The following is a 25,942-nucleotide window of genomic DNA, read 5'->3' on the forward strand; positions in this document are numbered from 1 at the left end:
CAATCTTAACCCGACTAGTCGATGTCGGACGAAGACTTCGGTTTGCGAGCCCAAATAGCCAACGAATCTTGGTTACATAGCGAATCAGGCCACAGGGCACGGCGACCACCCCCTGAAAACCCCATAGGCATTGCAGCCGCCGCCCTATGCGAAATCAGCGATAACGTGCGTCGGGCATTAAATACAGAGAGCGATAGCGAAAGCTCAGCCAAACTTGATCCGCGCGAAGAAACCGAACCGTGCGACGAAACCGACTTAAATTTAGCACGACCTACCGACGAAACGCAAAAAAGCGACCGGAAGAGGCTATTAGAAGAAGCAGGTAGCGATATAAGCAACGTATCGCAACGCGGCGAATTCTCTCTTACCTCATACGACAGTAGTATATTTGATCCCGCGGAAATAGTAGACAAGTTAGAAATGCGACGACGCGGCCGAAACTCTACCCGCGATAATCAAGGGACCTCCTCAAGGCCCTACGAAAATCAACCAGTTGAAACGAACCCCGTCGAGCGAATTTTCATGGTAACAGACCATGGCGATCGCGACGGAACGAGTGAGTCAAAGGAGGAGGCCGCCGGCGGCACCCCTGTGACAACCGCCGACATCGTAATAAAGCGGCCCAGACCCGAACCCCCTTCTCCGATCACACGGAGGCGCTCACCGGCACCCCATAGCGATACTTTAAGTATGATCTTGGACGCCATACAAGAAATAAACAGGCGCCTAGATCGGGTAGAAATCGAGCTAAGCACGTTACGAGAACCGCTCCACTCCACACGGACATCGGAGCCGGTAGCCGCACGACGGGAACCGCTAACTCAAGACCGCGATGACGTACGATTCTCTTTGGACAACCCCCGGCAATACCTGTCGATGAAGCATGCCCTCGAAACGATCCCTTCCTTCGACGGAAACGAGACGCACGCCAAAAAATTTATTAAAGCCTGTGAATACGTCGCGCGAAAAATAGACCCGGCGGACGAAAATAAATTATTAGCCGCAATATTGTACACAAAACTGACGGGACGCGCGCTGTCGCGTTTCGAGACTAGGAAAGTCGTCGGATTCTCACAATTCTTAAGCGAAATAGAGGAAGCATACGTGCAACGGCGGGGCACCTCATACCTACAAATTGACTTTAATAATCTGCAACAACGACATGGGGAAAGCGCGCAAGCTTTTGGATTCCGAGCAGACTCCCTCGCGACTGAACTATACGACGCCTTAAGCGAAAATCCGAAATATTCAGATGACGAGAAACGCGGAATTTGGAATTCTATACAGGAACAAGTGCTACAAAATTACCAGGCCGGACTCCTCCCGTATACTCAAATGATCGTACGGTCGCGGAATTATACTACATTACAACAGGCCATCGCGGGGGCGGCCATGGAGGAAAGACAACGCGGTATACCGACGCGATCCTTCCTGGACCGCGACCCGCCGCCGCGACGCCCCCCGCCAGCCTGTCAAAAATGCGGGAAGCAAGGACACACGGGATTCGCTTGTCGCACGAGCCGATACGCGCAACGTTTCCCGTTACCGCGAGCCGATCACCCGCCGCGCGTGCACACCACAACGAAACACTGCTCCTATTGCAACATACCCGGGCACACGCGCGAGGAATGCCGACGCCTGAAACGCGAGACGGGACCTCGTGAAAACACTAGACGCGACTCCCGACCGCACCCCCCGCCGAGGAGGCCCCCTGTAGTTAACACCGCGCATTGTCAAGAGAGAGAACCGAATACTGATACGGTAGGAAGCGGCCCGGGAAACGCTGTTCCGCCGCGCCAGCAGGAGACCCGACTCGCAAGAGATTACCAAATAGCGCACCTGGCAGAAGACACGAGGAGTCGACAGCTCGATCTCGTCACTCTACCGATCCTCCAAGCGAAAAACGGAAAGGCTACTTTCCTCGTCGACTCAGGTGCCGCGGTTACGCTTATAAAGGTGGGAAAACTAAAAGGTACCACCCCCATTTTCTCCGGCTCGACCGTTTTAACAGGAGTAACGGAACATAAGGCGAAAACCCTCGGCAAATGTAACGCCACGATCCGCCTCAAAACTAACTTCGTGCACCACGATATGCACGTCGTGCCGGACGATTTCCCCATCGATTACGAGGGAATTCTCGGTATGGACTTTTTAAAGACTCAGCGGACCGTGTATGACGTAGAGAACGGCCGCTTAAGTATAAATCGTGTTACATTCCCGCTCCATCCGTACGCTCGCATCATGTTACCGCCGCGCAGCGAGACCATCGTGCGCGCGATTACAGACGAAAACCGGGTGGGCATAATCTACGCACACGAGCCTGCACCCGGGATCTTGATCGGGAATTGCCTAGTCGATCCGATAGACAACGCGTGTCCTATCAGCGTAATTAATACAACCGAAAAACCGATAGTTTTTCCTACGCCACGACTGGTCGTTCACCGAGCGGAATTTGCTGACTCGGCGCCGGTACTCGCGTTACGCGACGCGCCAAGCGACGGCAAGGTACAGACACGGATAAAAGCATTAAACGAACAGCTGCGGACATCACATTTAAACAAGGAAGAGGACGACAAGCTGCGGCAAATCTGTGCAAACTTTTGCGACACATTCTACTTCGCTGGCGATATTCTCTCTCACACTTCCGCGGTAGCGCACGAAATAAATAACGACGCGAGAATAAAGCCCATAAACTGCCGACCCTACCGGTTGCCGGAGCGCCATAAAAAAGAAGTAAATCGACAGATAGATAAAATGATGAACGAAGGAATTATTCGCGAAAGCACGAGCTAGTGGAATGCGCCCATACTCGTGGTACCGAAGCGAGCCGACGCGTCAGGAAACCCGAAACTCCGGATAGTTGTCGATTTCCGGAAGCTAAACGACGCCACAGAGGGAGATTCGTTCCCTATACCGAACATTACGGATATCCTAGACCAACTGGGGAACGCGAAATATTTTACAACATTAGACCTCGCGTCAGGCTACCATCAAATTCCTATGCACGAGGAGCACAAAAAGAAAACCGCGTTCTCAACGGCGCTGGGGCATTACGAATTCAATCGAATGCCGTTTGGGTTGAAAAATGCGCCAGCTACTTTCCAACGATTCATGAACTCGGTACTATCGGGTCTCCAGGGAATAAAATGTCTAGTGTACCTCGATGATATCGTAATTTACGGAGCCTCGTTAGACGAACACAACAAGCGACTCGTGGAGGTATTAAAAAGATTGCGCCAACATAATCTGAAACTTCAACCTGAGAAGTGCGAGTTCCTCAGGAAGGAAGTTTTATATTTAGGACATATAATAACGGAGGGAGGAATACGACCCGACCCATCTAAACTAACTGCAATACAACAATTCCCGACGCCAAAACGAGTACGCGACGTACAATCATTTATAGGGCTAGCAGGATATTATCGCAAATTCATCGAAAATTTTTCAAAACCCGCAAAACCTTTAACCGCGCTTACGCGAAAAGACAGCGTTTTCAAATGGGAAATGGAGCAACAGCAAGCTTTCGAGATACTGAAAGAAAAACTGACTACCGCCCCTGTGCTAAGCTATCCGAATTTCGAAAAAATTTTTCTGATTACCACCGACGCCTCGGACTACGCGATCGGGGCTATTCTGTCGCAAGGGGAAATAGGAGAAGACCGCCCTATCGCATACGCTAGCAGAATACTAAATAAAGCGGAGAAAAACTACAGTACAACGGAAAAGGAGCTACTAGCAATAGTCTGGGCGGTAAAACATTTTCGCCCGTACATTTATGGCACGCGTTTTACTATAATCACGGATCATAAACCACTCGTGTGGCTATTTAACGTTAACGATCCGGGATCACGATTAATCAGGTGGAGACTAAAATTAGAAGAGTACACATATGACATCGTGCATAAGTCAGGCAAGCAGAATACAAACGCGGACGCGCTCAGCAGAAACCCGCCAGAGGAGTTTATCGGAGTCAGCACAAACGAGACCAACGAAGAACAGAAATACAGCGAAGAAGAGAAAATAAAAATACTCAAGGAATATCACGACTCCCCCTTAGGAGGACACCAGGGAGTAAATCGCACAATAAATAGGATCAAATTACGTCATAATTGGCCCGGAATGAATAAAGATATCGAAAAGTACATCCAGAAATGCGTAAATTGCCAAAAGAACAAATTAAGCCGAAAAACGAAAATGCCGCTGATTATAACGGACACGCCAGGGAAACCCTTTGAGAAATGCGCCCTGGACATCGTGGGACCGCTACCGATAACGACCGCCGGAAATAAATACGTGCTGACATTTCAAGATCTCCTAACTAAGTTCAGCAAGGCTATCGCGTTACCGAACCAAGAAGCGGCTACCGTGGCCAAGGCGTTCGCGACAAAGATAATTCTCGAGCACGGCATACCCGAGAATATTCTCACGGACCAAGGGACCAACTTCCTAAGTGAAATCTTTAAACAAACCTGTAAACTTTTGAAAATAAACAAGATTCAAACTACCGCATACCACCCTGAAACGAACGGGGCGCTAGAGAGATCGCATAGAACCCTAGCGGAATACCTGCGACATTATCTGAATGAAGAACAAACCGACTGGGATGAGTGGTTACCCTATGCGATGTTCACTTATAACACCACGCCCCACACATCCACGGGATTCACCCCATTCGAACTTGTGTACGGGCACCAGGCAATGCTACCTACAGCACTGACCACGGTGCCCAAACTAACGTACTCTTACGAAAATTACGCGCAAGAATTACGCGAGCGATTGCGCGCGGCTAACCGGATAGCCAGAGAAAATGCCAGACTAAAAAAGGAAAAAACAAAAAGTGCGTTCGATCAAAAAATAAATCCGCGCGCATTCAAGGTAGGCGACCATGTGTTACTGCACGACGAAACGGTACGAAGGGGGCGATCGAAAAAATTAGATGCTAAATGGATAGGACCGTATATAATAATAGAACGGAACGGCGACTTTAATTATACAATAAAAAAGGGCCGAAAAACAACGCGAGTACACGCGAACCGACTAAAAGCCTTTATAGATCATTAATAAAACGGAGAGAGATCACGCGCAGCGAGGCGGACAGGAGTAAATAAGCAATAGGGATAAGGAATAAACAGCAGGGGGACCAGTGGCAGAGGCAATCGACACCAGCCTCAGGACTCAAAGAGGCTGGGTTCAAGCCAAAGGACGGACAAAGCGTAAAGAAATACGTGAATACTACTCACGGTTGCTGAGAGGCCAGACGACCCGGCCAGTCGACGACGCCCGGATCCGGAGATCCACGTCGTATCTCCGCTCCCAGACGGAAATCAGCCGAAAATCATCCCTCGGCGGCGGGGGCGGTGACGGCGTCCGTGGGGTGCAGCACGGCTCACACATCCTGGGTTCAAAGTAACCGCTGCACCTCACGCAAAGCTGGTAGCGCGCCCGGTCCAGGAGATGGTCCTGGCACAACACCATGTAACCGGGCGCGCGGCACCGAAAGCACCGCTCCCCCGATGCCAAGGAGGCCTCTCTTGGAAAATCCACTGGAAACGAAGAAATCACAAATGAACACCCCGTAGATATAAGTACACTTAAGTAATCATAAGGAAAATAAATGTAAGGCGAAAAAGAAATACAAAAAAAAAAAAAAAAAGAAAATTAAATTTTTTTTTCCGGAAACAAAAACACGGTATCCTTACTTTCTTTTAACTCGGAAAAAACAAGAGGTACTTAATAAAATCGACTCGTACCCGTCGACAACAGGGAGCAGACTGACGGGACGAGCATAAAAAAATTCATGGGATAGATTAAGGCGACACCGTAATATTACACGAATGAAATAGAATATATGCACTCACCTCAGCGATAGAGTCCTTTTCGCCGGCACAAACAAAACCTCAGACACGTGGGGACACTTCGCGCACTCAAAACAAAAAAAAAAAAAAAGCCAACGCGGCGTCGCGTTATAATAAGACTGAAAGATAATTTACCTTTCAGAATTATTCTCGCTGCAACACACGGTTCAAACGGCGGTACGAGGGGTGAACAGTCACCGCCGTACAAAATCACCAAATTCGAGAACGAACTCGGGCTATACTTCGAGGGCCAGGGACAACTTCAGATAATCGAATCCGTGTGGAAATTCGTAATAATCACCGACACAGAAGCCATCGAAGCACGATACAAAAATTTACAAAGCTACGTCACGAAAGCAGAAGAATTATGCGAGAATTTCTACAAAGCAAAGGAAGACCAGATAGGCGCAAAGTGTAAGGAGATACTATACACAGCAGCAGCAGAAAACGATAAGCTAACGGTCGCGTTGAACCGGCTACGAATTATATACGGGGTGCCAGTACAAAAAAGGGGATTAATAGATATTGTAGGGAAAGTAGGAAAATCGCTGTTTGGATTAATGGACGCGGATGACGAAGAACAAATAACAGAACAACTTGAAATTATACACTCGCGGCAGGAAGCGCTACAACATGTCGCCAAGACGCAGATAAAAATTTTAAACACGACCATTGGGCACATAAAATTGATGGAGGATAAAGTGGAACACCACATACAGATTTTAGCAAACGCAACGAGCAATATCAGCTGGAGGCTGGACCAGCTGACGCGCAGATTATACGCGATAGACTATTTGTCAGTATTAGAGGCATTAATTAAAAATATGATAAGCGACGTATACGACGTCACCGATTTTATAACGCACGCAAAAGCGGACATTATAAACCTACGCATACTACCCTTAGAAAAACTAATAATAGAATTAAGAGAAGCCTCGGGGCATTTAAAAGGGAGAAATCACTTCCCATTTAGGGTAAACGAACAAAGCTGGAATGACATACAGAAATACGCGGACATTAGCGCATATTATAAAAAGAACGCGATAGTGACTATTATAAAATTCCCCATCGTCAAATATGAGTCATATGAGGTAATGAGAGTCTCGCCAGTACCCGTCCTAAAGAAAGAAAATAGATTTAAGGTAGTAAACGTAAACAACGAAGTAATCGCGTTTGACCGAGATAACGCGAATTATATCTTACTAACCGCGGACGAGTTAAAGAAATGCAAGCGTGGGAACAAAAACTACATATGCACGCAGAATCACCCGGTTTATCGCGTTAAGGCGAATGCCCCGTGTGAGATACAGGCGCTCATGCGACCCGAGCAACAACCGACGCAATGCGATATACGACACCTCACGTCGCGTGCCACGTTTTGGATGACACTAAGCGAGCCGCAGGCTTGGTTATTTTCGACCATAAACACACAGGAGATACACATGCAATGCAAAAACTACCCGAGCAAAATACTACTGATCGAGCGAACGGGAAAATTGAATGTGTACGGAGAATGCAAAATCACCACGACCGACATGACGATACGCACAAGGGCAGCTTCTAACGAGACAGACATAATTACTCACTTACCTCTATACAATCTAAGCCTTACACCCGCGAATGCCTTACCGGAAGGTACGAACGTAAAAGAGATACAACGCGAGACATTTATAAGAAACCCGGTAGAGTTAGATAAGTTAAGCGGCGAGCTCAGTGAGCTAGACAACACAGTGAGTCAGCCCGGAGGTATCACCTCACACGAAATAATCGTGTACACCGCGAGCGCCAGTACCACTGTAAGCGTGATAGCTATAATTGCGGTAATTGTAATATTAGGTATAAGAAAATATAACAAGAATAAAAAACCCCCTCCGCCTCCTCGCATGTTGAAACCAACCACGGCGACCGCGTCCGTGTAAGTTATAAGTTTAAAGCGATAAGCGAAGCAAGAAAATTAGATTAAGCAACCGATTAATGTAATGGCTTCTGTAAACAGCGATAAGAAGAAAATGGCCCTAACAAAACTCTGGCCCTTTTCTTCTCCCCAGGGGGGGAGGGATGTTGTAACCCGACCCTGGCAACAGCAAGGCCGCGCACGCGAAGGCGCTGGCCGGGTTAACAACCAGCGTCGATCGGATCTTCCGATCGCGGAATCCGCTGACCGATCGACGCCTTGCACTTTTCGCCTAGGCAATGACCGAACGCGGTCACTGTCCTATGCGCCCGGAATCCGCGGACTGTTGCTTTTCCGCCTTAGCAACAGTCGCGTATAAAACCCGCGGCCACCGAACGCCCGCGGGTCATTCTGTTAATTACTACGACGGGGTAACGCTGCCCGAAGCCTAAGAACTCAACCAAAGGAAAATAAAAGGACATCTAAATAAAATCAAGAGTTATCTTTTATTGTGGCCCTCGCTGATATATACATAAATCCAGGAGGACGGACCCCTTGCACCGTCCGGGTGCAACAATGATGTTTGTCATGGAATAAAAACCTTCAAAGAAGGTATGTTGAACCATAAGACGATTAAAATTTCAAATAAGTTTGTTGAAAAATACAATTTACCTTCAAATATAGCTAATGCTCAGCACTTTTATGAATTAGTTTATCAACAAAAAGATACAGAGTTTTTATTAGTACCAAAATTAAAATATGATTATTTAGATAGATCCAAACATTATCAAAAAATGCGTGTTCCAAGTGCTACTAATGTTTTAAGCCATGAAGTCAGCACAGCTTTAAAATTTTTAAGTGAGGAATGTTCCAAACCCGATTATAAAACTACAACATAGCTAACTGAATATTTAGCTTGGGGTGCGTTCCACTTGATAGTACGAATACTCACGCTTGCGGCGTTATGATCGTTCATTCCACTTGGATCATTGTAGCAACTAAAGCCAGGCAAGTGGAACGATTTTACGAGTATTGTGATTGATACGACATGGCGACGAAAATTGCAGTAATATCTGCGATCCGAATGTTAATAAAAAGTAATTCGGATACCGACTTCAGTTTGGACGAGGAATTTTTATATGAAAAAAAGAAAAAGCGTTTGCTTCGTCCACGTATTATTTTTTCCATTATTATAAGCTATCACACAAATCAACACAACACAAAATCAAAATTTAATATCAAGAGGCACGGTAGTGCCTCGCGCCAAGTATAGGCGCAGCGCACTACCGTGCCTGTTTTACGCGAAACGAATTATTGAGAAATCTGTAATGTTCAGATTTCAACAATGATTAAACCGATCGCTTTCTAGATAGGCTTATCGTGTAGATTAGGGTCGAATTATATAAGAAAAGTGTCGTTATTTTTCCGTTTATGTAACTACAAACGGAGATATCGCGATGTAAAGTTTTCTTTCAAGAATAAAACTCTTTTCGTCGTCGACTCCAAAAACGTCCTTTTCATTTTTGCACCGTTAGATGGTGCGGTTGCGATGTTCTGTTTTATCATTTATTTATCAATACAGTTTATTGACATGTGATTGACGTGTTGACGTGTGGAGTTAGTGATCCTTTGAGGTTAGTATTTATCGTGTTCAAATTAGTTGATATTACAATCATTAAGCGCTCTATGAAATTTAACGGACGAGAGTGCGATTACATGCAAGGTTTTTCTTGACGAAGGTGGAATGGAATTATTTCTTCAAGTACTAGATAGCTTCCAAGGAGAATCTAGTGTGGAAACTAAAGTTCTCGGTTTATTAAACAACATAGCAGAGGTTTGTAAAATAATTTTTAATAATAATATTAATATTAACGTGTCATCTGCATATATTATATTATATTATTTAATAATACAATTATATTAATATGCGATTTACTTCTTACTGAAAATTTTAGGTTGATTATTTGAGACCGCGACTTATGCAACCTCGATTTATAAAGATGCTTTCTATGCTACTTGATTCCGAGCACATTGATGTATCTTATTTTGCAGCTGGTATCGCCGCGCATCTACTTAGCGACGGTCCTCGATCTTGGTGTAATATGCCATCACAATCAAGTAGAGAGCAATTATTAGACCAACTAGTGTTTGCTGTAACTCATTGGCAAACACCACAGGGAAAAATGGTTGCTTATCGTAGCCTCCAACCATTTTTCCCATTGTTACGTTGTACAGATGCGTATCTTGTTCAACTCTGGGCCGTGTGGGCGATTCATCATGTATGTACAAGGAATCGTAAATTTGAATATTTTATTATTGTAACGGTAGAATTGCATAATTAAATTTTTTTTTCATGTAATTTAAACTTACGATAAAAATCTATAGAAAAAATTATAAAAGTATTAATTGTACATAATGTAATAATGCCATATATTTATTTTCAGCAGAACGTTATTGTGTGATGTTGATCACAGAGGGAGGAGTAGAAATTTTAAAACAATTGGAAAAAATACATACAGAATATACAAAACAACCAAATTTGCAAAGTTTATGTCAATCGATTTTAGAAACGCTTGAATTAAATTCTTAACTATAACTGCTGCTTTTGCAAATTAAATACCACATGGTATACTAGTCAATGTTTATCTTAGTACAATCGTATATCTTGTTCTTTAGATCAAATATAAAAATTATATGGCCATGAATAACTATATCACAAAGATAGACTGCAGATCAACAAAACACACACAAAACCATAAATGAGTCCAAATATTTTAATCGAGTTAATATTTTAATTGAGTTATAATAATATGGCTGAATTGAAGATTTGAATTGAAAAATAGATATATTTCTATACTATTATAGAGCATGTTGTTATATGTAGAATTAATTTTAAAATTATCCAAACTGTTTAAGTAACAATTATAATTATTGCAAAAATAACAATTAATCAATATATTAATGTTTGTATTGTCTTAAGATATACTTCTATTTTTACGATTTATCTAATCAAATCGTAATTGAAGATTTTATAATTTGTATATCAGATTCTAGTCTAGTTGCTATCGTAAATGAGAATGGTTTTTAAAGTAATTGTCTATTTAATATATATGTATTTAATAGTTATTTTATACCATTTATATAATTGTGCGCGATTAATAAAATTTGATTAATAAAAGTTTGATTGAATGAATAATTTTACACATTAATATTATAAATATTATGTATAAAGAATTATTCTTGGACATTTATACCTGATTAATATATTTAATACAATCTAGAATCATATATCACAGACTGGAATCTTGAATTATGCATTATACATTCGCTATTTCTATTTTCCAAGACATTATGCTAATTGTCACTTAATTTGTATAATTCAACGAAGTGATGGAACATATACACATATGTAAGGTGTTAAAATAATAATTTTTATGTGACACAATGGTCATTTTTGTTTTTTATGTTTTTTCTGATTACGTTTTCTTCGCTTTCCTCGTTCTCTCGGTTGTTTCCGTTTTCTCCGTTCTTTTTCTTTTTTTCGATCTCTCTGGTTTTCTTCGCTTTCTCTGTTCTCTCCGGTCTTTTTGTTTTCTCCTTTCTCTCCGTTCTCTCTTTTCTTTCCGCTCTCTCCAATCTCTCTGGTTTCTCCATTTACTCTATTCTATCTATTCTTTCCGGTCTCTCCACTTTTTCCGATTTCTTTGGTTATGTTTTTAATTTTAATGTACTTTTCTGATAAATAAAATAATGTATTTTTAGAATAAATTATTTTTATTTATGCAACAATACAAGTAACATAAAACATAATTTAACATAATAAAACATAATTTAACATAATTTTGAACATATTAACATAAATAAACATATCAACATTAACATTTACTTATGTTCATTAAACATAATTTTGATTTTAATTAATAAAAAATAAATTGGTTGAAGCCGTGATAAATTCCTCGTCCTCTTCCTCCTCGTCCTCTACCACCTCGTCCTCTTTCTCCTTGGTTGTGTCCGCGTCCTCGTTTTTTATTTTGTTCCCCTCTTTTCCATCGGGGCGCTAAAAAAAAATTTTCTTATTTTTAATATTATCAATTTGTTTTTTTTGTTTTTAATTAATCTACTTACGCATTTTTAAGCGTGCTTCTAAAACTTGTATTTTTTTTTAATTTTTTAATATTTTCCTCGTCTTCTTCCTCGGTTTCCTCATTCAACGACGTTGAATGCCCCGTCTCATCTCGTCGCAATCGCTGCCTGGCAGCAGTCGCTGATGGCACGTTCTGACTAGACAGGGCAGACGTAGCCGTTGTTGCTTGCCTTTTTGACAACTTGGTGGTTTCTTTCTTTCGAGGAACGTTTACACGTTCCTCGCTTGACTGGCCAGACTCTCGGGGTTTTGTTTTTTCACAAATTTCCATTTCCATTTTTTCCATATTGCTGCAAGAATAATATATATTAATATAAATTATTTAACTGTATTTTATTTTTTTTACTTACGTTTGAATATCCTCAAATCCGTATCTCGTAAAATCAATGTCTTCTATATTTGATAACTCCATTCTTCTGGTTAATAAAAATAAGCTGAATCTAGGTAGGTGAAAAGAACAAAAGAATTAATTTTATCGATATACGTAAGTTGCGAGTTTGATCGATAAATAGTATGATAACTGCTATAATTTTAACTGGTGTAATTTAACATTGTGCCTGTGACAGTTTTTTAATTAAATTCAAGTAATTTTAAAAACGGAAGAATTTAGCGTCCCAAGTAAGAGAATTTGATAATGTTCTCTCTGGTTCTCTCAGCTTTTTCTGTTCTCTCCGGTCCTTTCCGTTTTTTCTTTTCATTCCGCTCTCTCTAATATCTATGGTTATTCCATTCTCTCTGCTCTCTCTGGTCTCTCCGTTCTCTTTTTTTTGTGTTTGCTCTCTCCGCTCTCTCCGTTCTCTTGATCACTTTCGTTTTTTCTATTTTTCTCTGCTCTCCCCTCTGCTCTCACCGGTCTATCCGTTATCTCTGCTCTCTCTTTTCTTTTCGCTCTTTCCAATTTCTATGGTTTTTCCATTCTCTCTGCTTTCTCCGCTCTTTCTTTTCTCTCGGTCATTTCCGTTTCTCCGTTCTCAGTCACTTTCGTTTTTCTGTTTTTCCGTTTTTTTTCTTCTTTCTCTCCGATTTTTCTGGTTTCTCCGTATTCTCCACTCTTTTTGCTCTCTCTGTTCTCTCCGGTCTTTACGTTTTATCCGCTCTTTCCATTCTCACTTTTTCTTTACGCTCTCTTCGATCTGTATAGTTTCTCCGTTTTTTCCAATCACTTTGCTCTCTCCGGTCTATCTGTTCTCTCCGGTCTCTACGTTCTTTCCGCTCTCTCCAATCTCTATGGTTTTTCCATTCCCTCTGCTCTCTCCGGTCTATCCGTTTAAATTTATTACAGTTAAAACCTATATTCAGCAAATTTTTATTGTACGGCATTGCACGGTCCAACGGTCATCGTTACCACAGACTATACATACATACAAGTGGCTCACGAAAGTCTACATACACACCTCTAAAAATCCATATAATTCATCATACTTAAAGTCAATGCTTCAAAGATTTGAAGCTGTTTTAAAAATCAAAGGAGGAGTTACCAAATATTAATTTATTGTTTTTAACTTAAAACAGCATTATTTATTAGTATATATAAACTTTTGTGAGATTTTCGATAAACGTTATTTAAGTCTTTTGTTCATACATATTTTTTTTTTTTATTAAAATGTTTCATATGTTTACAGTATTAGTTTTTCATTATAAGGAATACCTTACTTTCGCTAATGTTTCCAAAAATAATTGTTTTAATGGTAAACTGCTGGTTTTTAATATGTATGTAGACTTTCATGAGCCACTGTATACTGTGTCGTTATCATAGACCATGGCCTGTGTTCCATTCGATGTTTGCAACGTTCGCAACGTCAACGCTCACGCCGACCCACCTACGAACTGTGAGCGTCGTGACTCGATGTAATGACGTCATCTATGACGTTTCAATCACGACCATAACGATCACGGTCGTCATGTGGAATGGGTTTTGAGGCTTTGCGAATGTGCACGCGCGTGGTAGCGTGATCACGACACGCGAAGCGCGGATGATCACGACGCGCGAAGCGCGGATGCAAAGAAAAAAAAAAGGGGTGCCGGTACGGCCAGAAGTGACCGCCGCGGGGTGATTCGTTCCACGCACAAGAAATTAAAACCAGAATAATGATACGCACGACAATTTAATGGTCCACTAAAATACAACGTTGAAACAAAACGTGGAATGGAAGAAAGAAAGAACACACGTGACTGGCGCGTGCACACAGCTCTGCACAAGGATGAAATAGCACGCACCGGAACGGACAATCTTGTAAGAACTCGTGATCTGCTGCAAATGCGCCCGACGGAAATCTTGAGGAGCGTTGAGCGTAAACGCCCCGCCGAATGCGGAAGATCTTGATCGCGAGGAACGGAGATTCGCGGGCAGCAGGAGTTCTTCGCGAACGCGTAACACGTGTGCAGGCCGTGCCGAGACGCGGCACGCGTCGTAATACTAACAGTCACAATTAAAGGACGCTTAATTACAATATAGAGATCGCGCACACGTTCTGAGCCCAGTGGTCAGAAGATCGGCGAACAATTGCCGCACCGGCCTTTCGCGGAGCGTACAAAGATACGGAGTAGTCGCGGTACGTAGATGTAGTTTCAACGAGACGCGTACGGCTACTGAGCTGCGATCGGCAGGCGAGCAGGAATTTCGTCAGCTCGCGATCCGAAAATCGCCTTTTCGGAAAAGTCCGGGTGCGCCCGCATCACGCGGATGATGCATGTGAGGCGGCCCGGAGAATACTCACCAGCCGGTCACGCTCGCTTATCGTGAAAATCGCGAACATCGCCGCCCCCTTGAAACGTCGTTTCAATTACAATTAAACTTAAGCTGGTCGCTGATCGCAACAGAATAGAACGACCAACCAAAACTACGGCGTATAAACTAAGATTTACAATAGAAACGCAAGAATGATAAAGTACAAAGATGCGCTACAAACATGTACAAATAAATCGCATGAATAAAAACTAGTAGCAAAGGATTACATATATTTCGCAAAGAGAAATGGAAACGTCGCACGCAATACGCTTATGTACAATAGGACTAATAAAGCACTAAATTTCTGAGGAAGACTCGTTGCCTTTAACAGGTAAAATACAAAGTTTGGCAATAGGGCGCCGTAAGGTGGACGAGGCCGTTCGGATTGTGACAACACGGGTCAGGCCATCGGCCCCGGGATGAACCTGAATGATCCGTCCGAGCTCCCACTTGCAGGGGGGAAGAGAGGGGCTGCGCAGCAGCACCAAACGGCCCACCTCAATATCGCTATGCACCTTTCTCCACTTGGATCGCTGCTGCAACGTGTTGACATAGTCGGTGGCCCAAAGACGCCAGAATCTTTCCGACATTTGTCGGACAAGTTGCCATCGTGAAAGACGGTTTTCCTCTAAATGAAGTAGGGAGGGTTCGGGTGGAGTCGTAAGGATTGATCCGACTAGAAAATGACTCGGAGTCAAAGCCTGATAATCATCATAAGTGTCGGAGAGAGGCGCGAGAGGACGAGAGTTGAGACACGCCTCAACTTGACATAACAATGTGGAAAATTCTTCCGCAGTGAGCGTATGAGCGCCAACAATGCGGTGTAAATGATATTTCACACTCTTAATTCCGGCTTCCCACAGCCCCCCAAAATGTGGTGCGGAGGGGGGAATAAAATGCCAGGACACTTTGTCCTGGGCCGTATAGTTTAGAAAATCGGGATCACGAAGAGCCTCTCTAAATGCGACCGAAAGCTCTCGATCGGCACCGACGAAGTTGGTACCATTGTCAGAAAAGACAGATTGTGGGAGTCCGCGTCGCGAACAGAAACGGGTAAAGGCCGCCAGGAACGCCGAGGAACCATAGTCGCTAACCAATTCCAAGTGAACAGCCCGAGTCGACAAGCACACAAACAGAGCTATATAGGCCTTACGGGCTTTAATGCCACGGCCGGCTGAGGGACGCACCCGCACCGGGCCACCGTAGTCGAGACCGCACCACGTGAACGGCCTCGGTGGTGGAGTCACCCGCTCCGCGGGTAGGTTTCCCATGAGCTGGGAAGGTACAGTCGCGCGCTCGCGTACACAAGCGACGCAAGAATGAATGACGGCCTTGACCAAGGACCGGGCGCGTAAAATCCAGTAGGCTTGTCTGAGGGTGCTGAGCGTGAGCTGCAAGCCCCCGTGTAAAACGCGCAAATGAGTTTGCTGAATTAAGAGACGAACGAGATGATGTGACGACAACAGGATCGGATGTCGTACATCGTAAGACAGCGGCGCATGTCTCAAACGGCCGCCCACGCGAAGCAGGTCGTCGCGATCTAGGAATGGATTAAAGGCAGCGAGAGGGCTACGGGAGGCAACCTTTCCCTTGGATTGCACTGCATGAATATCTGAGGCAAATAAGTCCCGCTGAATGCGGCGAAGCCAGAACAGTCTGGCACTCGAAAGTTCCGTGGCAGATAAAGCGGTACCCAAAGGCCCATTCCCCGGCTCGTTACGGGTTTTATGACGACAGCAATCAATAAATCGTTGGAGATAGGCGGTCACGCGAATTAGCCGATTCCAGGAACCAAAACGCTCTGCAAGGTCCCACGGAGGAGGCGGCTCGGCAACGTGAAGAGCAGTCAACAGCTCCGCGTCCGGAGTCTCCGCGCGAAGGGACGCCGGCTCGCTAGGCCATAAGTCGGGATTGGAGACAAGCCAAGGTGGGCCCCGCCACCACAAGGGATGGTTAAGCAATTCTAAGCCCGCAATACCGCGCGACGCGCAATCCGCAGGGTTGTCCAATGTAGGCACGTGACGCCAAACCGCGTCAGAAAGATGTTCCTGAATTTTCGCAACACGGTTCGCCACGAAGACGTCCTTGCGTGGCGGCTGAGAACGAATCCATTGGAGGACGATGGTCGAATCGGCCCAACACGTACACGGAACTGCCCCGAGCTCGAGGGTCGCGCGAACGAAAGTGATGAGACGTGCCAGTAGCAAAGAAGCCGAGAGCTCTAACCGCGGTATCGTAAGAGACTTGATGGGAGCGACTTTAGATTTTCCGGCGAGGAGCGTAACGAAGCCCGTACCGTCGGGACGTGGTAGCCGCAGGTACACGGATGCAGCATATGCGCTATTTGACGCATCCGCGAAGCCGTGTAGTTCGGCAGAACAACCAGGAGAAGAGCCCGTCCAGCGCGGCAGCCGCAGCTGTTCTAAACAACTGAATTGAGAATGGAGAGCACTCCATTGTGAATAAATGGGGTCAGGAAGCGGAGCGTCCCATTCAGAGTTGAGGCGCCAAAGGGCCTGCATGAGAATCTTGACGGCGACTGTGACCGGCGTCACCAAACCGAGCGGGTCATACAACCGTGCAATAAAAGAAAGTACGGAACGTTTGGTATTCGGAGCCGTAGATGCGAGGCTAACCCGAAAGTGAAACGCGTCCGAAGATGGGGTCCACACCATGCCAAGGACTTTAACCGATGTATCCTGTGCGAGGAATTTGTCACACGCGAGCCCGTGGTCGCGGGGATCAATATCGTCCAGCAGTTGCGAAGAATTGCTCGCCCACTTGCGCAGGGTAAACTGCCCGCACCGCAACAGCGAGATGAGCTGATCGCGTCTATGTTTCAACGGCGCAATTTCGTGATCGCCGAACAAGACGTCGTCGACGTAGATCTGTCGGCGTAGAATGGGAACCGCGAGAGGGTACCGTGGCCCATCGTCGTCCGCCAACTGTCGTAGTACGCGCAGCGCTAAGTATGGAGCACAAGTCATGCCGTACGTGACCGTGAGGAGTTGATACTCCTGCAGAGACCCCGTGGCTTCCGGTTGCCACAATATACATTGGGAATCAACGTCGCGTTCATCTACTTTTATCTGTCGGAACATTTTCGCGATATCGGCGGTGTAGACGAAACGGAATTGTCGCCACTGCAAGAGAATTGCCGGAAGTTCCGTCTGCAATTTTGGCCCGGAATGCAAAATGTCGTTGAGCGACACTCCAGTCGTGGTGGCACTCGAAGCATTGAACACGACGCGAAGTTTGGTAGTAGCGCTATCAGTTTTAACGACGGGATGATGCGGAATATATACGCGACGCGAAGAATCGGAAGCGGGTAGAACCCGACGCATATGCCGCATCTCCTCATAGTCCTGGAGAAACTGCGCGTATTCGGATTGTAATTCCGGGCGACTTTTCATACGGCGCAGCAAGTGGCCAAGTTGCCTTGCTGCTATAGGGCGCGAATCCCCGAGCGCGCGCGGAATCGGAGAAATGAACGGCAGGCGTACAATGTAGCGACCGTCGCTATCGCGTGAGTGCGTGGTGAGGAAATGATCCTCGCATTGCGCGTCCCTAGGGTTTAGGTTCTGAATGGCGGGTATTTCCTCGACCTCCCAAAATTGGCGGAGAGACGCATCGAGATCGAGAAGCGGCGTGCAATGATGGGCAAGCAACTGAGGGGAGGGCAGCCGGTCGTCAGTTGCACGCAATGGACCCGATAATACCCAGCCTAAGGCCGTGTTTTGCGCTATAGGCTGTCCGGTTTGCCCTTTCCGAAGACCCTCTCGTAACAGGTCGCCGTACAAATCCGCTCCAATAATCAAATGAATGGGACCCGATTGTGTCGGATTGGGATCTGCCAATGTGAGACCCGTTAAATAAGACAGACTGCCCAATGGGACTGCACGTTTAGGAGCGTAAGCCGTGAGCGAATCAAGTATGAGCGCCGTCGCACCATATCCCGCGTCGCTCCGAAGCGGGGAAGAAATCTTGACGAAGATGGCCTGCCGTACGTGGCCAACTGAAGCGCCGCCGATAGCGGATATAGCAATGGGGCATCGTCGACGCTTTGCTCTAAGAATTTGCGCTACCGACTCCGAAATAAACGTAGCCTCGGAGCCCTGATCGAGCAGAGCACGAATGGTAACCGCGCGACCCAAATCCGACGTCACGGTAACTCGCGCCGTAGCGAGGAGTACGCTGCCGGGTGTTTGACACACGGATACATTCAAAGCGCTGTGGTGCACGGAAGCCGACGGCGCACCAGACGTCGCGGAAATGGAAGCGGAGGTACTCGGAGGAAACGCAGTATCGTTCGGCGTTTCCGCGTCCGCATGCAACAATGTATGATGCCGATTTTGACAAGTACGACACGTATGCGCGCTGCGGCAATCAGCCAATGTATGCGACGGCGCGAGACAATTGGTACATCGTTTTAGACGTTTGACAGTATCCAACCGAGCCCTAGTCCGCTGCGCGAGAAACCGAGGACACGCACTCAAAAAATGCTTCGCTTTGCAGAGCGGACAGGCGTAAGAAGTCGCGGCGGCGTTGGCAACATGCACGCGGGTCGATCGCACGGAACGCTCCGGCTTTACGACGGCAACAGTCTTGGCTTCCTCCAACGCATGACAACGATTATGCAAAAATTCAATCAACTCCTTATAATTAGGAAGGTCGTCAGCGTCGCAGTTCCTGAGATTCCACGCCTTCCGCGAAGCGGGGTCCAAATTGCGCGTTAATAATTGTACTAGGAAATCACTCCACAATGACTTGGATGACCGATCCAACATACGTAAGGCTGAAACCGCCATTTCAACCTTGTCACACAAGATCTGAAGATCAGTCGCGGATTCCCGCTGCAACGCCGATAACCCGAACAACGTGTCAAAGTGATGTTTCACGAGCCGCTTCCGACTATCGAATCGCTTGGCGAGCGCAGCCCAAGCGACCTGGAAATTATCGGCCGTAATAGAAAGATCGGATATACAACTGAACGCCGAACCGGTAACTGAGGAAGCCAAGTAATGCATACGAGCGAAATCGGAAAGAGCAGTATTTTTGATAACGAGCGCCGCAAACCGATCGCGAAATTGCTCCCATTCAGAAATATTACCGTCAAACGGTGGCAAGCTAATAGGAGGCATATGAGTGAGCGCCAAGCTCGTCGCGTCGGCCTGGCTGCAAGTCGATTGCATCAGGGATTGAGACGTGGGAGGTGGTTCCACCCCCTCAAGCCACTCACTCAACGTATCCTTCGTGGACTGGTAGACCTCCTCCGTTACCTCGAAGTTTTGATCCCGGAAGTAGTCGATCTCCTCGCGTTCCACCTCGGTAGTGCCCTCCAAGAGACGGAGATGTCCCTCCTGGAATTGAGTCCAGTTCTCGTGCAGCGTGTCAAGCCGGCTCCTCAGCTTCGCCGCGGTGAAATTTGCCTTCCCCAGCTTACGTACGTTGTCCAACGCACGCGTGATCGATCGCTGAACAAACAGCTGCCTCGCAAGCAAGGTCTTCATGCCGATTTCACACACTCGACACGTGAAGGAAAAACAGGTGCCAAATCACCCTGAACGGATCCGGCTCGAAGGACCAACAACAATGTGCACGCGCGTGGTAGCGTGATCACGACACGCGAAGCGCGGATGATCACGACGCGCGAAGCGCGGATGCAAAGAAAAAAAAAGGGGTGCCGGTACGGCCAGAAGTGACCGCCGCGGGGTGATTCGTTCCACGCACAAGAAATTAAAACCAGAATAATGATACGCACGACAATTTAATGGTCCACTAAAATACAACGTTGAAACAAAACGTGGAATGGAAGAAAGAAAGAACACAGGTGACTGGCGCGTGCACACAGCTCTGCACAAGGATGAAATAGCACGCACCGGAACGGACAATCTTGTAAGAACTCGTGATCTGCTGCAAATGCGCCCGACGGAAATCTTGAGGAGCGTTGAGCGTAAACGCCCCGCCGAATGCGGAAGATCTTGATCGCGAGGAACGGAGATTCGCGGGCAGCAGGAGTTCTTCGCGAACGCGTAACACGTGTGCAGGCCGTGCCGAGACGCGGCACGCGTCGTAATACTAACAGTCACAATTAAAGGACGCTTAATTACAATATAGAGATCGCGCACACGTTCTGAGCCCAGTGGTCAGAAGATCGGCGAACAATTGCCGCACCGGCCTTTCGCGGAGCGTACAAAGATACGGAGTAGTCGCGGTACGTAGATGTAGTTTCAACGAGACGCGTACGGCTACTGAGCTGCGATCGGCAGGCGAGCAGGAATTTCGTCAGCTCGCGATCCGAAAATCGCCTTTTCGGAAAAGTCCGGGTGCGCCCGCATCACGCGGATGATGCATGTGAGGCGGCCCGGAGAATACTCACCAGCCGGTCACGCTCGCTTATCGTGAAAATCGCGAACAGCGAACGTTGAAAACGCTAAGTGGAACGCACCCTTGATGGTTTCAAATTGTAACCTCAAGAAATCTTTCTATGACGATAAGCAAGAAAAATGTTAATAAATTTAACGAAACAATCGATTTTTTTTACGAGTTTATCGAGTTTATGACAGATATAACTTTTGGCAATAAAAGTAATTGGATGCCATTTCAGAAAGGTTATATTTTATCGACCACGTCAATAATTGAATTAGTCATTTATTTAATTGAAAATTTACATTACAGTTTTGTTTTTACAAGTCGCTTTACTCAAGATTGTATCGAAAATTTGTTTTCAGTTTTACGTTTAAAAAATTCGACGTTAAACGCGTTACAGTTTAAATTTAATTTAAGACTAGTCGCTATTTCTTATTATATGAAAGAAGTTGCTACTAGTAATTATTCATACGATAATCGCGATTTCTTACCTGATTTTTTAAATTCAAGAAATAAAAAGAAAAAAAAGTTTGTGCAATATTGAAGATAACAATAAGGAAAATTTACAACAAAATGTTCCTGAATTACCTAATACAGATTTAAATATCTTACATCACATAAGTGGTTATATTATCTGTAGTATTAAAAAAAATATAAAAACATGTAATAATTGAATATCATTTTTAGGCACTTACAAACTAATGTAACTAATTACAATGTACTAACATCTTTATGATGTTATAACGATACAAATACACTATTTTTTGTTAATAATCGTACTTAAGATTTTTTTATTGAGATGGAAAAAATATTTCGCGCTTTTATTAAAAATTGTCGTAGTAAAAATAAAAGAGACTTCTTTGTTTCAAAATGTCAAAATATTTTTTTCTATGTGCCACCGTGTCATAAATTAAAAAGTTACATTATAAAAAGATTTATAACTTTTAGATTAAAAATAAATTCGAAAAATTGCGGTACAAGAGTTAAACATTACAGAAGCAAAACAATGGCAATGCATAATTTAGAATAATTTCTTTGTATATAATTTTTTTATATGTTAAATTTATAACTTATGTTCGATTTTTCTGTTCATTTATATTATATTATTCTATCTAATAAATATTTTATCTTTATATATGTTAGGATTCGTGGTTTAACAAATTATATTTGATTCGGATTTATTTAATAAACTGATTTTTCTTTTACAAAGATTTATTTCTTTATTATCCTTTACATTTGATCTAGTTTCTATACTGTCAGACTACCGAATAATAATTCTTTATGGACTGAGACAGTCCTTAATACATGTGAGCGTAGTGGGAGTTCTTACTCTCTGCTTTGTGCGGTGTTTTGCTGATCCTAATTTTTCTTTCTTTTATTCCTATCTTTATTGATCACTGTCTTATGTGCCGTTCTTCTTTCCTTCACATGATCGCATCACTCACTCACATACATATAAATTTATTTATAATTTAACAATATATATTTTATTCTTTTTCCGTTTTTCTTCATTTATCTCTCTTAAGAAAATGTTATTATAATATAAATATTTTAATTACTAATATTTTTTATCCGTAAGTTTATTACATAACACATTGTTTCATTTTATTATTTATTTTTTATTTCAGATAAAAGAAACAACTCTCATGAAAGAGTTATTGAGGCATTCTCTACAAACACAATTTGAAATAATAATAAAAAAAAAATAATGTGACTGAAATTTCTGACGTGAATAACCAACATTATTGTGGCTTTAGTGACTATTGTGTAAATGTTAATAGTTTTAAAAAATTATTAATAAATTAATAATAGATTGATCAACATTAATAAACTACATAGATTATAAATATAATTATGTAACTTTTTCATTTAAACAAAAAGTATTTACTTAGTAATGTTATAATAATATGCATTTTTTATAAAAACATGCTAGACAAAAATATATGTGTAAATATGTTAAGTTTTAATTTTTAAGTAAATATAAATTATACATTATATTTTTATTTTAGTATAAAATATAAATTGTATTTTTAGATATTTTTAATAGATATTTTTAATTATTTACTTTATTTACACAATTATTTTTATTTACTTAATATAATTAATCGTAATTGTATATAAATTATTTGTTTTAATACTTACGTTTTCTAAATAAAATTATGTATCTAAAGTTTAAAAAATTCCGCCTAGGTACTAAAAGCTGAGCTAAAAATGGCTGACTTCCGGGAATCCGCTTCATTCTCCTTATAGTCTCTCTAAGTTATACTAGAGCGCTGCGTTCCCTAGCTCGTATGTCCGGCGGGATATTTAAAATAAGTGTATGATTCTTACATATTGTTAATAATAAAATAGAATATATTTAGGATCTCACAGGTTCGCGGGTTAGGAAGCGTGCAGGGAACACAGTGAAATACCCAAAGAATAAAAATAATCAAATATAATTTTAAACTCAATATAAGAAAATGACACAGTAATAAAGAACGGTAGGACTCGATATAAAACTAGTCGCGTGCGCGAGGTACAACTCCTGGTGCTGGACTGACGCTCCGATGCGTCGACAGCAGGGAAGCACGAAGGAAGTTCCTTTGTGGCTTATCAGCCCTTTGTCTTTAAGACGGGACTTCCCGGTGCATCATCCAGGAGATGATGCAACGCTGTGTCAGCGGAAGCTGACGAAAGAGCTTCTAGAAGCTCCCGTTGCCAAGCCGGGCTGTTGCTAGGCAAGGGAGATTATGGGGAAGATAGTGCGCGGCACTATCAATTGCTTGCGACGACGGCCGGTCGCAGGTGATACCTGTCCCGTCATCTGCCGGGGTGCAGGCAAATCTGCACCCACATATATAATGATATTTTAAGATACTTATGCGTAATATCAATTTAAAGGAAAAACTTGTTAACATTTTAAGAATTGAAACATGACTTTTCTTTTTTTTTTATTAATAATTTATGAGCCATCGCGCGACTCATCTTCTTATACCGACCTATATTCTCGCGCTTTAACGATCCTGAAAATTGTTCGTTTAAATTGATAAAAACGCCAAGCGTTCCGTTAAAAAGTTATAAACTTTTATAATAGCACTTTTCTTTTAACAAAGAACAAAAGGCTAGTCAGAAAGGCGCCAAAAGTCAAGAGATCAGAAAAAATAAACAGCTAGAGATATCGGATACTCGAGTCGCACACGCGGTTCCTAATTGTCTAATTTATGAGATAGACAAAATGGAGACGTCACGCTCTACCTGCTGACACATGATAAACATTAAAACTAATCAGATGTCTCCGGCTGAATATTGAATGTTAAAAGAAAAGATATTTATTGTTAAAACTCTAAAAAAGAAAGAATAAACAAAGTTCAAAATTTTAATAATCCATGGCTATCAATAAGCCGTCGATTACTTATTGAACTATTACCTTTGCTTGCATTTCTATTTTTTAGAGTTTATTCAAACTAATTTTACCAAACACCTTTATTTAATATTAAGTAATTCCATCAAATGTTATTTTGTTAAATACTAAGTCGCTTTAAAAAAAAAGGAAACAACCCATGTTATCAAACGCAAATATTCAAGCACATGTACATTAGCGCCTTCCAAACGTCTAATAGACAACCACTCGTGTCTTCCAAGCTGCTGTTCCGCAGGGGCAGCGTTATAATAATTGTAAGCGTACATGGACCACCAGAGATAGCGTTCGGCGGTACGCTAGTCTCTCCGATCTGAGGCGACGGTGGTATACGTGCGCTAGCGCGTCACGCTTCTCACAATGAAGCATGCACGTGTGCCACGGAGCGCCAAGGAGATCGAGAGAACAAGGGAAAATGTAGTGGGGCGCGATTTGATGCTCCATCCTTTAGAGAAACGCGCGATGGAGAGAGAACGCTATAGGTTAGGCACGAGATCAAAGCGGTATATAATATCGCTCTCGTTCGCACGCGTTTGTTTAGATGTGAGCGTTAAGGACAGACATATATGCTGCTCGAACGCTGGCGTTTCGTCTGTTCTTTCGGCATACACCACGTGCGGTCTGTTCTTTCCATTGAAACGACCGCAATTCTTAGGCCGCGAATATCGGGCCAGCAGGATTGTCTGGATGTGCTCGCCGGGCTGACAGGATTCGCGAGAGAATAAGTAGGTCCGTAAATACACCGAGACTTGGATGAACAATTAACTGATTGTTTATTCAATTAAAGAATTTCAAGAACAATTCACAATAAAGATAAATATGACGAACGCGTGGTTGAGACGTTGTCGAAAAGAACAATCATATAGTAGAACGCTTGCGGTAACGCGGTAATTGGAGCGTGTATGCGCCGGATCGTTACGGCGGTGATCGATACGCGGATCTTTGGCGGGCGGGCCGTTACAAGCTTTTCGGCAACCGCCTAGATAACGCCCTAACGGATCGCGGGGCTAGCGGCGCGAATATTCCCCGTCGGCGCGGGCCTGGGCGGGGCCTGATCGATGCACGCGGCGCGGGACGCGGTGGTCGAAATAGTTCGTAGATCGCGACGCGAATGCGGTTTTCGGATGTAGTGGAGGAAGGAGCACCTATCTGGTGTCGCAGTAGCCAAGAGTGCTCGGCCGAGGCGGAGATCTCTCCACCCCGGTGTAATGTATTTACTTCTTATTTCTAAATAACTATATCCCCGAAATTATATCTTATCACTTGGTGCTTCCAGTGACTCTGTAACTTTATATTTGGCTAACCTTCACTGGAAGGCCAGGCTTTGTGCTTGCGAATCTGCGCTCCAGGCCGCAGAGATCGTTTAGCCGTCGAACTGCTTATACGAAATAAATATATTAAAGTTACCGTGCTTAATTATTATATCCGGACATTTCAACTTGGCGACGAGGATTAAAACACTTTTTTCGTGAGTGTTACGCCGTTTCGTCAAGTAGTTTTGATCTCTCAGTTTTTTTTTTTATTTTGTATTAAAACTGCAGCAAGGTGCAGT

The 25,942-nt window shown here is 43.8% G+C and overlaps 1 protein-coding gene across 1 annotated transcript; it reads right to left on the bottom strand.

The window, feature by feature from the left end:
• Positions 1 to 14,917: 14,917 nt before the first annotated feature.
• Positions 14,918 to 20,131, bottom strand: LOC139106680 (uncharacterized). The gene has a single exon (XM_070663618.1). It carries the CDS (start codon positions 20,129 to 20,131, stop codon positions 14,918 to 14,920), a length of 5,214 nt encoding a protein of 1,737 aa, XP_070519719.1.
• Between the last annotated feature and the right edge of the window lie 5,811 nt (positions 20,132 to 25,942).

Source organism: Cardiocondyla obscurior, linkage group LG11 (assembly GCF_019399895.1).
Source record: "Cardiocondyla obscurior isolate alpha-2009 linkage group LG11, Cobs3.1, whole genome shotgun sequence".
Classification (NCBI taxonomy): Eukaryota; Metazoa; Arthropoda; class Insecta; order Hymenoptera; family Formicidae; genus Cardiocondyla; species Cardiocondyla obscurior.